Genomic DNA, 12,430 nt, shown 5'->3' on the forward strand with positions numbered 1-12,430 from the left:
ACTCAGTGTTCTTCACACCACATGCCCTCCTTAATGCTTATCACCCAGTTACCCCCTACCCACTCCCACTTCCCCTCCAGCAACCCTCAGTTTGTTTCCTAGAGTTAGAAGCTCTTATATCCACTGTAACTTACTATTTTTCTTTTTATCATTATTGTTGAGTTGATCTATAGCAAAGTTTCCTGACCTCAGTACTATTGATATCTGAGGGCAAATAATTCTTTGCTGCAGGACTATCTTATGCACTATAGGATATTTAGCAACATCATTAGCCTCTGCCCACTCTAAGTCTGGGGCATCCCCTAGTTGTGACAACCAAAAAATGTCTTCACACATTGTCAAATATCTTGTAGGAGGGCAAAATCACCCCTAATTGAGAACCATTAGTCTACAAGATAAATACCTAGAAGTGGACAAAAAGTCACTTTTGCATGTATGTGATTTTTGGAATTTTATTCACCTGTATAGAGCACAACATGAAACAGAAAAGTTCAAATCCTAAGTGTACAGTTATACTTATTTTTTATAAACAACACATCAGTAGACCCTGCACATGAAGAAATATAGCATTTCTGCAATTCCAGAAGCTTCCCTAAAGCCCTCTTCCATTCACTAACCCCCAGCAATAATCACTTTCTTTCTGAACCCACAGATTAATTTTACCTGTCTTTGAACTTGAGATGAAATTATGTACATGCTGAGTGAAGTAAGTCAATCGGAGGACAAACATTATATGTTCTCATTCATTTGGGGAATATAAAAAATAGTGAAAGGGAATATAAGGGAAGGGAGAAGAAATATGTGGGAAATATCAGAAAGGGAGACAGAACCTAAAGACTCCTAACTCTGGGAAATGAACTAGGGGTGGTAGAAGGGGAGGAGGATGGGGGGTGGGAGTGAATGGGTGACGGGCACTGGGGGTTATTCTGTATGTTGGTAAATTGAACACCAATAAAAAATTAATTAAAAAAAAAGAAATTATGTACATGCCTCAGTTCTTGATAGATATGGTCAGATCTCCAAAGAGGCTTATCTCTTTACACTCCCATAGACAACATAATGGAAGTGCCAGCTTCCCCACATCTTCACCCAGCCTCTCTGGCCCTTGACAATCTGACCATTTAGGAAATGAGTCTATTGACAGGTTGAATGGCATTTCTCATAATGAGTTTGAGCATTTTTTCATATATTAAGAAGCCAGTTGTGTTCTCTTTTCTGTGGAGTATCTTTTTAAATCTTTTGGATTACTGATCTTTTTTAAGTGATTTGTTGGCAATTTTATTTATTAAGGAAATTGGCCATTTAGCTAAAATAGGAGTTGCAGTTTTTTTGGAAGTTTGTTTACTTTTATTTTTTATGATTTTATGTCAAGCAGAAGTGTGTTTGTGTGTGTGTAAAGTCAAATGCATCAATATCTTGATAAGGCTTCTGAGTTTTATGTCATGCTTAAAGGTCTTTCCTACTCCTACACTGTAAATTAACTTAATTCATGTGATATCTTCTAGCACTTTTATTATTACATTTTTATATATGAATCTTTAATACAGCAGTCATTTACTTTAGTGTTAGGTGTGAGGTAAGGGATCCAACCTGACTTTTTTTCCAGATGACCCCTCACGTAGTTCCATACTTGATTAATTAAATTCATTTCTCCCCATTAATTTGAAATGCCATCTTTATAATATGCTTCTTTATATCTTGTTTTTAAAATATATTTCTGGATTTTTCCAGTCTATTTCACTGATATAATTGTGAACCTCTTAATATTTACATGACGGTAGCTTTATAAAATATTTTAATACACTAGCCATATGCTTTTTCACAGTTTTAGTGGCTATTATTTTTTATTTTTCCATATGTGTTGGTATTTTAAATTCAGTTATATTATTTTAGAGACTTAGTGAAAAATATATGCCTTTATACTTTTGAGTCTTCCTACATAGCGTTTCTTTACATCTATTCAAAACATCTTCCTTTGCTCCCTCAGGGAAATTTTTATTTTTCTTTATGTATATTTTATAATTTTCTTACTATATTTATTCCTATAGAATATTTTTTCCAATTTGAATGGGATCTTTTATTTCAGTATATCTTTAAAATTGGTTGTAGTTGCTATTTATAAAGAGTTTTAATTACTGTATTTTAATTTTATACCCAACCGTCTGACCAAATTATTTTAGAGATTATAATGGTTCTTTAGTTAAGTATTTGGGTTTTTAGTTATATGATTATTTTAGTTATATAATTCTATTAACCCCTAGTTCCTTCTCTCACCTAAAATAATAACAGTGTGATAATATACATTTTTTTCTTCTTCTCAACTTTAATGAGAGTGCTTCTTATGTTTCTGCATGAATATTTATCAAATGAAAGAAGTATCCATTTATGTACATTGTTAACTTTAATAAGAGATTGTGATTAAATTTAATCAAATGTCTTCTCAGCATCCATGGGGAGGACTGGATGAGTTCTCTTTGAATTATTAGTGTGGCAAATTATATTAACAGGTTTTCTAATATTGAACCATCTTCAGATTCTTGGAATAAACCTTACTTGGTCATGGTTCACTATATGCTTCATTATATTAGTAAATTTTATTTAGGATCTTCATCACAGTGTTTATGAATGAGTTTGGTATGAACCTTTTTTCTTTTGCTGTGGTTATCTTGTTCAGTTTGGTTTCAATGTGATATTAATGTGAAGTATAAGGAAAAATCCCCCTTTTTTCAATGCTCTTAAACAGTTTGAATGCATTGGTATTATCTGTTTCTGAAAGATTAAATAGAATCTCCCTATGAAAAATACTACTAAGAAACTAAGTGGGCCAGAGGTTTTCAGGAAGGGTAGCTCATTGACCAGCTTCCCTAGGTCTTCTATATTAGTTAGTCCATATGCATTTTTATTCTATTCTGTACAATAGCTCTTCTTGTAAGGAAATCATTTCATATAGAGTTTATGTATCGAGCTCAGTGATCACTGATTATTATTTAAAATTTACATGCAGACATACATATATACATACATAAAATTTCCTTTACATTTTTGTTATCTTCTTTCTTCCTTTCCTTTTCTTTTTTCTTTCTCATTTCTTCCTGTCTTATTCATACTGTCTCTTCTTTTTCTTGAATAGGTTGGCAAGTAGTATATCTAGTACATTTGTCGCCTAGAGACCAACTCATATTGGACTATGGTTTATCTGTTTCCTAAATAATACATTTCTCTTTTTACTTAAAATTATATCCTATGATTTTTGCTGCATTCAGTGAATGCAAAGCAAGCAAGTAGTTTCGTCAAATGTACAAGAAGGTGTTACACAAGAGCATGAGTAGGAGGAGACAGGGGTTGTTGGGCCTATATTAGAAGACTGCCCCTCTACTAAGTGGGAGGACTCATTATTCTATACAGTACATATTTTATGTTAGCTATTTTCTTCTCAAACACTGCCTCTCTTCATTCTTTCTGTTATCCGTCTGGGATTATGATTAGACACATACATCAATATTTTACTCTTTCTTATCTCTTAACCCATTTTTTTTTAGTATTTTCCTATTTCTTTTGTCTTCATGCTACAATCTATACATTTTTTCAAATCTGTTTTCCAGTCACTAATTCTCTCTCTCAGTGATGTCAGAATCCACTGCTTTTCTTCAACAGTTATACATTGAATGTCTCATAATAAAAGTGCTTTCTAGTTTCTTTTTCAGATTTGCCTGATTATATTCAATAGTATTTCACCACTGGCTTGTGTACATGATGTCATCTTTTATTTCTTCAAACATGTTAGAGATAGTTATTATAATGATTTTTTTTTTCTAGAAAGGAGAGAATAGGCAAGGGGAGGGGAAGAGACAGAATCTTAAGCAGGCTCCACTCCCAGCATGGAGCCCAGTGCAGGGCTCAATCTCACAACCCTGAGACCATGACCCGAGCCAAAATCAAGAGTAGGGCACTTAACTGACTGAGCCACCCAGGCACACCTATGGTTATTATATATTCTGTATCTGATCATTCTATCATCTAAACACCTTGGAAGTTTAAATCTTTTATTTGTTGCTTCTGTTAGCTGTCATTTATGTTTCCATGCTTCATTGTGAGTTTACTTTTATTGAATATCACCATGGAATTCTGAGAGTCTGAATGGTGGTTGCTATGTTTGTCTGTATATTTGTCTCAAAAAGCCAGTGGTGCCACCAATCCTTCTAGAACTGGTAAACACCCTTCCAGATTCCAGACTTACTCTCCCAGCTGGAGTGTCAAGATCATTGCTGGCCCTCAGGGGAATGCACCCCTTGTAAGTGCTTACTACACTACTAACTACTAGACTATGTTAATAGTATGTACAAGTATAACTATGTGTGTATTTTGTATTTGTTTTCTTGAATAGTTTCTTAACTTCTGGTGAGCTCAGCAATAAGAATGCCATTTTTGAGCCATCTGGCTGGCTCAGTTGGTAAGAGCATGACACTCTCGATCTTGGGGTTGTAAGTTTGAGCCTCACAATGCGTGCAGAGATTACCTAAAAGTAAAATCTTCAGGGGAAAAAATGACATTTTATTACAATACCTACCTGTTTTTGGAATGGAAGAGCAGCCCCGCCTCCCACAGACTATCTATTCTGACATTTGCTAGAAGCAAAAAGGTGCCATAGGCCAACTTCTCTTTAGAGTTTCTACTCTATCCTAATTCCATGGGCATGATAAAACCATTTCCACGTTCAAACCCCTTCTCTCCATTCCCTCTACCCCTCAATTTAATTATTTTTCTTAGTGGGTAACATTTTCCCTTTAAAAGCTCTGATATCCCAGCTGCTATATTTATCTGTTATGTTTTGCTCCTCCCCCAACTAGAAACGATAAGAAATGGATATATATGGACAATCTCCTATGCCCTCCACCCCACCGCACCTTCTTTTCTAGGCTATTCTTGTATCTATATCACTTCTGGCTCATCTGACTTTATATCCTATGCATTCTGTTCCTAATTTCAGTCCCCACATTTCAGTCAATGCTTCACTGGGTGCTCACTGCTAACCCTTGGGTTTTCCTTTTATTTCTCTTCTGGCTAACATCATCCTCTAGTATTTTCTCCAAAAAAGGATTCAGCTTCTTTATAGATTCAAAAATAATTTTCTGGGGGTTCCTGGGTGGCTCAGTCAGTTGAGTGTCTGACTTTGGCTCCGGTCATGATCTCGGGGTCCTGGGATCAAGCCCTGTATCTGGCTCCCTGCTCTGAGGGGAGCCTGCTTCTCCCTCTCCCTCCACCACTCCCCCTAACTTGTGCTCTCTTCCTCTCTTTCAAATAAATAGACAAAAATATTTTTAAAAAATCATTTTCTGTTACCTAAATACTTGAGCAACCCTTTAGTTGCTAGAAGCTGTTTGGATTACATTTTCTTTCCTTGTGTCTTTCTAGGCATCCACTGCCATCTGGCAGTGAGTTCTGCTGTGGAGAAATCTGCAGGTAGCCTGCTGTGTTTTCCCACTGTCACTAGTTTGATCCTTTTTTCCTGGCTGCCTAAAATATTTCTTGCTCTATCCCTGAAATTCGGTAACTTTTATCAGGACATCCCTCTGTGTTCATTATTCTTTGCTGTTTTCCTGGAATAGGGCTTTGCTTTTCAATCTGAAACAGAGATTTCTTTCATTTCAGGACAGGGTCTTGAATTTCTTTTCAGATACCTTTTCTGTTCCATTACTTTGGTTCTCTTCTTTAAGAGTCCTGTGCTTCTGGCCCAACTCAGAGCCCTTGACCTCCACAAACATCCGTCCCCTCATTGGAAAAAATGTAGAGAAAACTCATCCCACCTGCCTCCCACTTTTGCTTATGTCACATCTCCTTTATGTGTCTTCCATGTCTGTCATTCGTCTTATCTGTTTAAATCGTTTATTCATTTCTATTTTATTACATTCACTTTTTCTCAGTCATCAACTCCATATACCCCTTTATGTGTTCAGTGGTGTGTCTCTTTTTATGTTGCTCTCAGTCTTCATTGGTCATGTGATTTTTTTTCCCCTTCCTTGGCCCATTCTGATGTTGATACTTTATCTCCTTTGACCTGACCATCTTTTCCCTGAGTTCTTATATATTTGCTTTTTGCAAATGCAAAAACAAAAAAAGACACATTAACTCTGTTGAAAAAAAATGCCCCATAGGCTTACACATTATTTTTAGCCGTATTATATTATCTGATAAGTATTCTTCAATGCTTTCTCCCTCTTGTACCTTCTCCCTTCGTATTTGTAGTTCTTTGTATAAATTGTTTCTTTTTTACTGTTCACCTCTGAGTTATTGCTGGAATCAGCTATAGATAGGATGTTCATTTTGGAGAGTGTCAGGGCTATTTCCAGGCTAGCAAGAATTCTCCTTATGAGAGAAGTGTGTGTGTTCCACCCTAAAGAGACCAGTAGTTGCAAGACTACCCACCATGAAGTATTTCTCCTGATAGGAGGAATGACTTCCTATACATATGGTCTATCCTTGTAATTTCTTGGTGAAACCCTGATTTTCCTGCTTCTACCTTGTGATAGGTTGGGTCCAGACAATCTTCCATCGCCAGTTTGAGCATGCATTTCTCTCTTCTTTTCTCCCCTCTCTCTGTAAAACGTCTTACTATTTATAGTATACTATGCATGCATAAAAATGCACAGATCATACATTTAGAGCTCAGTTTTTTAGAGAGTGAATACACCTGTGGAGCCACTACATGAGTCAAGAACCAGGATGTGAACCTAGATTGATGAACTCCCAGCCTGGTAATTTTGGTCCAGCTCAGGCCCTTGACTTCCACATAAACATGTGCCTCTTCTTTGAAAAAATGGAAAAAAAAAAATAGAGAAAGCCCTGTCCTACCTGCCTCCCCCAGCTGTCATGAGCCTCAGGATGACAGACAGCAGAGCACTTTGTCATTTAGAAAGCACAACATGAATGCCAACTATCTAAAAGGCATCATGGTAACAAGCATTATTGCTGTCCATACCATTTTTCCAGTAATGAAACCAAATCACAGAAGGGCAGCTGATTAGCTCTGGCACCCAGGGCAATGCTGATGGCCAAGCTGAGGTCAGAGGCTGCAGCTCCAAAGTTGCCTTATCCACTAAGTCCCCTTGTTGAAACTAAACAGAAAGGTGACCACTATCCTGACTCACAACACTACAGTTTTCTCTTGTTTTTGAAGTTCATATAAATGGGATCATGCCGTATTCCATTGTCCTAATAGACCATAATCCATAATTTCTCTGTTGATGACCATTTGGGCAGTTCCTTTTTTTTTTTTTTTTAAGATTTTATTTATTTACTGTGAGACAGAGAAAGAAAGAGAGAGAGAGAGGCAGAGACACAGGCAGAGGGAGAAGCAGGCTTCATGTAAGGAGCCCAATGTGGGACTCAATCCTGGGACTCCAAGATCACACCCTAGGCCGATGGGAGGCTCTCAACCACTGAGCCACCCAGGCGTCCCTGGGCAATTTCCAATTTGGACACTAATACAAAGATTGTTGCTATGAACATTCTTGCCAAAAAACCACAAATGTTGGAGAGGATGCGGAGAAAAGGGAACCCTCTTGCACTGTTGGTGGGAATGTGAAATGGTGCAGCCACTCTGGAAAACTGTGTGGAGGTTCCTCAGAGAGTTAAAAATAGACCTGCCCTACAACCCAGCAATTGCACTGCTGGGGATTTACCCCAAAGATACAGATGCAATGAAACGCCAGGACACCTGTACCCCGATGTTTCTAGCAGCAATGTCCACAATAGCCAAACTGTGGAAGGAGTCTCGGTGTCCATCAAAAGATGAATGGATAAAGAAGATGTGGTCTATGTATACAATGGAATATTCCTCAGCCATTAGAAATGACAAATACCCACCATTTGCTTCGACATGGATGGAACTGGAGGGTATTATGCTGAGTGAAATAAGTCAATCGGAGAAGGACAAACATTATATGGTCTCATTCATTTGGGGAATATAAATAATAGTGAAAGGGAATATAAGGGAAGGGAGAAGAAATGTGTGGGAAATATCAGAAAGGGAGACAGAACATGAAGACTCCTAACTCTGGGAAACTAACTAGGGGTGGTGGAAGGGGAGGAGGACGGGGGGTGGGGGTGACTGGGTGACGGGCACTGAGGGGGGCACTTGACGGGATGAGCACTGGGTGTTATTCTGTATATTGGCAAATTGAACACCAATAAAAAATAAATTTATTATTAAAAAAATGTTTTTGGTAAACATATACACACATTTCTGCCCGATGCATATGTAGGAGTGGAATTGATGAATAGTAGAACATCCAGCATGTCTTAAGCTTTAGTAAGTACTGTCAAGGAGTTTTTCAAAGTTGTTGAACCAATTTAAAAGCTCATCATTAATTAAGGAGAGTTCTTATCACACCACATCCTTGCCAACACTTTGTATTCATGTCTCTGTCATTCTAGCCATTCTGGTAGGTGTGTAGAGGTACCAAATGGTGGGTTTTTGGGTGGTTTTTAAAAGATTTTATTTATTTATTCATGAGAGACAGAGAGACAGAGACATAGGCAGAGGGAGAAGCAGGCTGCCTGTGGGAGCCTGATGCTGGACTCAATCCCAGGACCCAGAAATCACGTCCTGAGCCGAAGGGATGCTCAACCACTGGGGACGCCTGAGTGGTGGTTTTTATTTGCCTTTGCCTGGATGGCTACTGAAACTGAGTACCTGTTCATACATTTACTGGCCATCCTTACATTTAAATGCCCTCATTTGTGAAGTGCCCAAGTTTTTTGCCCATTTTTAAACTGCATCATTTTAATTGTCTTTGGGAGCTTTTGTTTCATGTTTTTTACATACACTTTCGATACAAATCCTTTGTTGGATCCACACATTACAAATATCTCTTGCACGTATTGCAAATATCCTCCTCTCTCACTTTCTTACAGTTGCCTTTTGATAGAAGTTCTTCGTTTTAATGTATAATTCATTAATTTTTCCCTTTATGGTTAGTATGTTTTGTGTTCTACTTAAGAAATCTTTGCCTGACCTCATCTCTTCTTCTCTGATGATTAGGAAAGTTTTATGGGAATGTGCTGTCTATTAAGTACATAACAGTTCACACTGCCTTCTTCCTCTCTCTCCCAATGGGGCAGATGCGTCTCCTAATCCCAAGCTCTCCTATCCCATAAATTACCTCTGGGGTCAGCCTTGACTCATGAACACGTGTCTACACACTGACACCACACTCTCGAAGAGCTCCAGGGTTAAAGTGCATGGAATCAAACATTTAATGAGGTTCAGTCTGTCTTTATGGGACCAGCTGGCATTGTACTCAGAGTTCTCATCTTTTTACCATTCCATGGAGAGGCGAACAATAATGGGAACATAGGGGCTTTCCTGAACCCAAATGTGCACTGTTCCACTTGAATCATCAACTTCTTTAAGGGCACAGAGCAGCTTCGGCATACTTGAAAAATGAGCAAGAGCTGTGGGCTTTTGAGCTCTTTGTCAAAGCCCCTCCAGCTCTGCTTTCCTTCCCTTTTTCTCCCTTTGTCTCTTAAACCTCTAAATATTTTTTGACTTTAGACAGCACAGTGCACATCTATCCTATGCAGATATTTGAGATTACTTGGAATGGCAGACCTCAACACGAAGCAGGGTACACTCTTTACAAGCTCCACTGTGACCTGTCCTGAGCAAAGACCCTTGACCCTCACTCTGCCCTAGTTGCACCCCAGGTGCCGTGGCCATACCCTGGAGGGTGAGGTCTCCCTGCTCCAGCTTAGGCCTTTTTCCCATGACTGGGTTTGGCAACCTGGAAGTACTACATCTTTAAAAGAGCCTTCAGTACATCTGTTCTTAATTTTCAAACCATGAGGCGAGGATTTGGGTGCAAGGAGTTTATCTGGGAAGTGATCCCAGGAAGCACAGTGAGGGGGCAGGGAAGTGAGAGAAGAGGGTGGAGAGTCTAAAGTGCATCGGTGAGCAGACCACCTCATGGACAATGGGGCCATCCTGCTGGGACCCTCTGAGAGAAGCTGGAGCTTGCCTCAGAGCCATCCCACCCAGGGAGATGGAGTGTCCAGCTGCATCCCTGTGGTTGAAGCTTGCTCTATGGTCAAAGGATGGCTTCCAGCACAAAGACTGAGGAAGCAGCCACCAGTGTGTGCAGACACTGAATGGTCTGAGTCCTGCAGGGGAGACTGAGGCAGCCCGGGAGAACACTGGCCATGTCTACTCCGGTTATTTTCACAAATGGTCCCATCCTGAGCACTTTGTCTACGTGCAAGTTTCCTATTAATACAAATGGGCGTGTTTTTAAATGCCTGTTGTTGAAGTAGAATTATTTTCACTGTATATTTGTGCAGGTTAAGAAATGCCTTAGGTGAAATACTATAACAAATCATGCATAAGTCAGCTGAGCTAGAAATGTGGGTAACCACGGGGAGATGGAAAACCTTTCTTTAACCCCTTTGGGTCTCTGAGCTCATTATCAGCCTTCGAGCTCCAGATTCTAGGCCTGCATAAATGCCCCTCTAGCCTCAGCAACGGAGCTGCCTCTTCCAGCAAGCCCTCCGTGGGGAGGCCAGGCCGGGGAGATTCTCCTCCTGTGCACTCTCTCTAACCCATGGGTGTCTGCCTCATACCTTCCTACATTAAATGGAAGATATGTGTTTGTTAATGGCACCCAGCCTGCACCCTGCGGTGGACACTCCCTCAGTAGCTAACGCAGGAATTGCCGAACTGAATCCCCATGAAGGCAACCCTCCTAGGAGTCTATACACAGAATTTTGTGGAGTTAAAATGAACCAGTTGAATGATACACTTTTTTTTTTTTAAACATCCAGATTCACAACCCTCCTTCTTCCCTTCACATTTTGAATTCCAAGTCCAAACCAGTTATTGGGCCCCACCTTCTGACCCCAGTAGTGACCTGTATATGGTGTTCTAGGCAGTTCTGTTCCTTCCCTTGTCAGCAGCATCTGATGTGCGCTGGACTGTGGTGCCTGGTGGAAGGAGATACGTCCTGCAAGACCAAGCTGGACCCTCCCCTGGACGGCACCGAGTGTGGGGCAGACAAGGTAACCCCCACGTCCCACAGCCCTTCCCTAGCCCCTGTCTCCTGGGCATCGGGCACGTCTCCCGAAGGGCGGTGGTCTGCACTGTACTCAATAGTGCCTAAAGCTCCACTGGCTGCTCCAGAAATGCCGTTGGAACCCACTCTGGGCAAAGAGGAACACTTCTATCTCCTCTCTCCTTTTTTTCTGATAAGATACAAGAGTCGCTTAATATTTTTGTTAAATTGACTCTTTTTGTCACACAAGTGAATATCCTTTTTAAAAAAAAAAAAAAAAAACTTTTTCATCAATAAACCATACATGCAAAAACAGGATCACTGGCCATATGCAAAAAGCTATCATAAAATGAGTTGGATGAGAACAATGTGATGCAGTTCTAACTAGAGATTAAGAAAGCTAGCCCAAGCCCTGATCTTCATTAACAGGAGAGATTGGTTTTGGAGAGGAGAGGGATTCAGGGCCAGCAGCCACAGATTTCTCCTTAGTCTTACTGTAAGGAGTGAATCAGGTGCCATGATTTGAAACCACCAAATCACCTCTCGGGCCCCGGATGTGCCTGCCACACATTTTGGGAAATTCTGTTTTAGACGAGTGGCTTTCTTTTATTCTCAGAGCCAAGGTTCTCCCATGCAGACCTGGCAGTGTCATCTCCAAGTACCAAACCCAGCTTTGAAGTGCAAAGCAAAGCCCCAGAGCCAGGAAACGCAGCCTTCCAGAGAGACGCACTCACGTTAAGCAAAGCTTGCTGAAGCTTGGGTCTCTTCATGAGCCATGTGAATTAGTCCTTTTCCTGACAACTTAGAAAAATTCAGGGGAGCACATTCCATGTGGAGCATTAGGGCCAAATGCAAAGCCCACAGGTATATGGGTGTCAGGTTGAGTAAGGACGGACTGTCTGGAGTTAACAAGCATGCATACCCTGAAAGAGTCTACTTTTGTGCAAATTACAAAAAGCCTTTGGGGATGGCATGGTGGTTTTTTTTTTTTTTTTTTTTTCATGTGGAGGGACTTGCAGTGATCTGGTGAGTGAGCAGGTTGGATTCATTGGAGCTGTGTGGCCCCTGGGGCCTGTGGCCTGCCCTGCTGTGTTTCAGTGGTGCCGCGCAGGGGAGTGTGTGAGCAAGACACCCATCCCGGAGCACGTGGACGGAGACTGGAGCCCATGGGGCGCTTGGAGCATGTGCAGCCGGACGTGTGGGACGGGAGCCCGCTTCCGGCAGAGGAAATGTGACAACCCCCCGTAAGTCCCCCTTGACTGGGCATTCTCTAGGGTGCCTTGATCAGGGTTTCCAACCCGCAGCTCTTACCGTCTTATGCAAAGGAGGATCTTCTCCTGAGGAGAATTTGACCTCAAAGAGAAAAAATGAAATCACTCCCAGGGCCC

At 40.6% G+C, this 12,430-nt stretch overlaps 1 protein-coding gene across 1 annotated transcript in view; it reads left to right on the forward strand.

Annotated features, from left to right (window-relative positions):
- ADAMTS17 (ADAM metallopeptidase with thrombospondin type 1 motif 17) overlaps positions 1-12,430 on the forward strand; it is a 326,151-nt gene that overhangs the window by 183,494 nt on the left and 130,227 nt on the right. Inside the window, exons 11-12 of the mRNA XM_025436907.3 lie at positions 10,948-11,049; positions 12,141-12,286. Coding sequence (XP_025292692.1) covers positions 10,948-11,049; positions 12,141-12,286 — 248 coding nt within the window. The remainder of the gene's footprint in view (positions 1-10,947; positions 11,050-12,140; positions 12,287-12,430) is intronic.

The sequence above is a fragment of the Canis lupus genome, chromosome 3, assembly GCF_003254725.2.
Source record: "Canis lupus dingo isolate Sandy chromosome 3, ASM325472v2, whole genome shotgun sequence".
Taxonomy (NCBI): domain Eukaryota; kingdom Metazoa; phylum Chordata; class Mammalia; order Carnivora; family Canidae; genus Canis; species Canis lupus.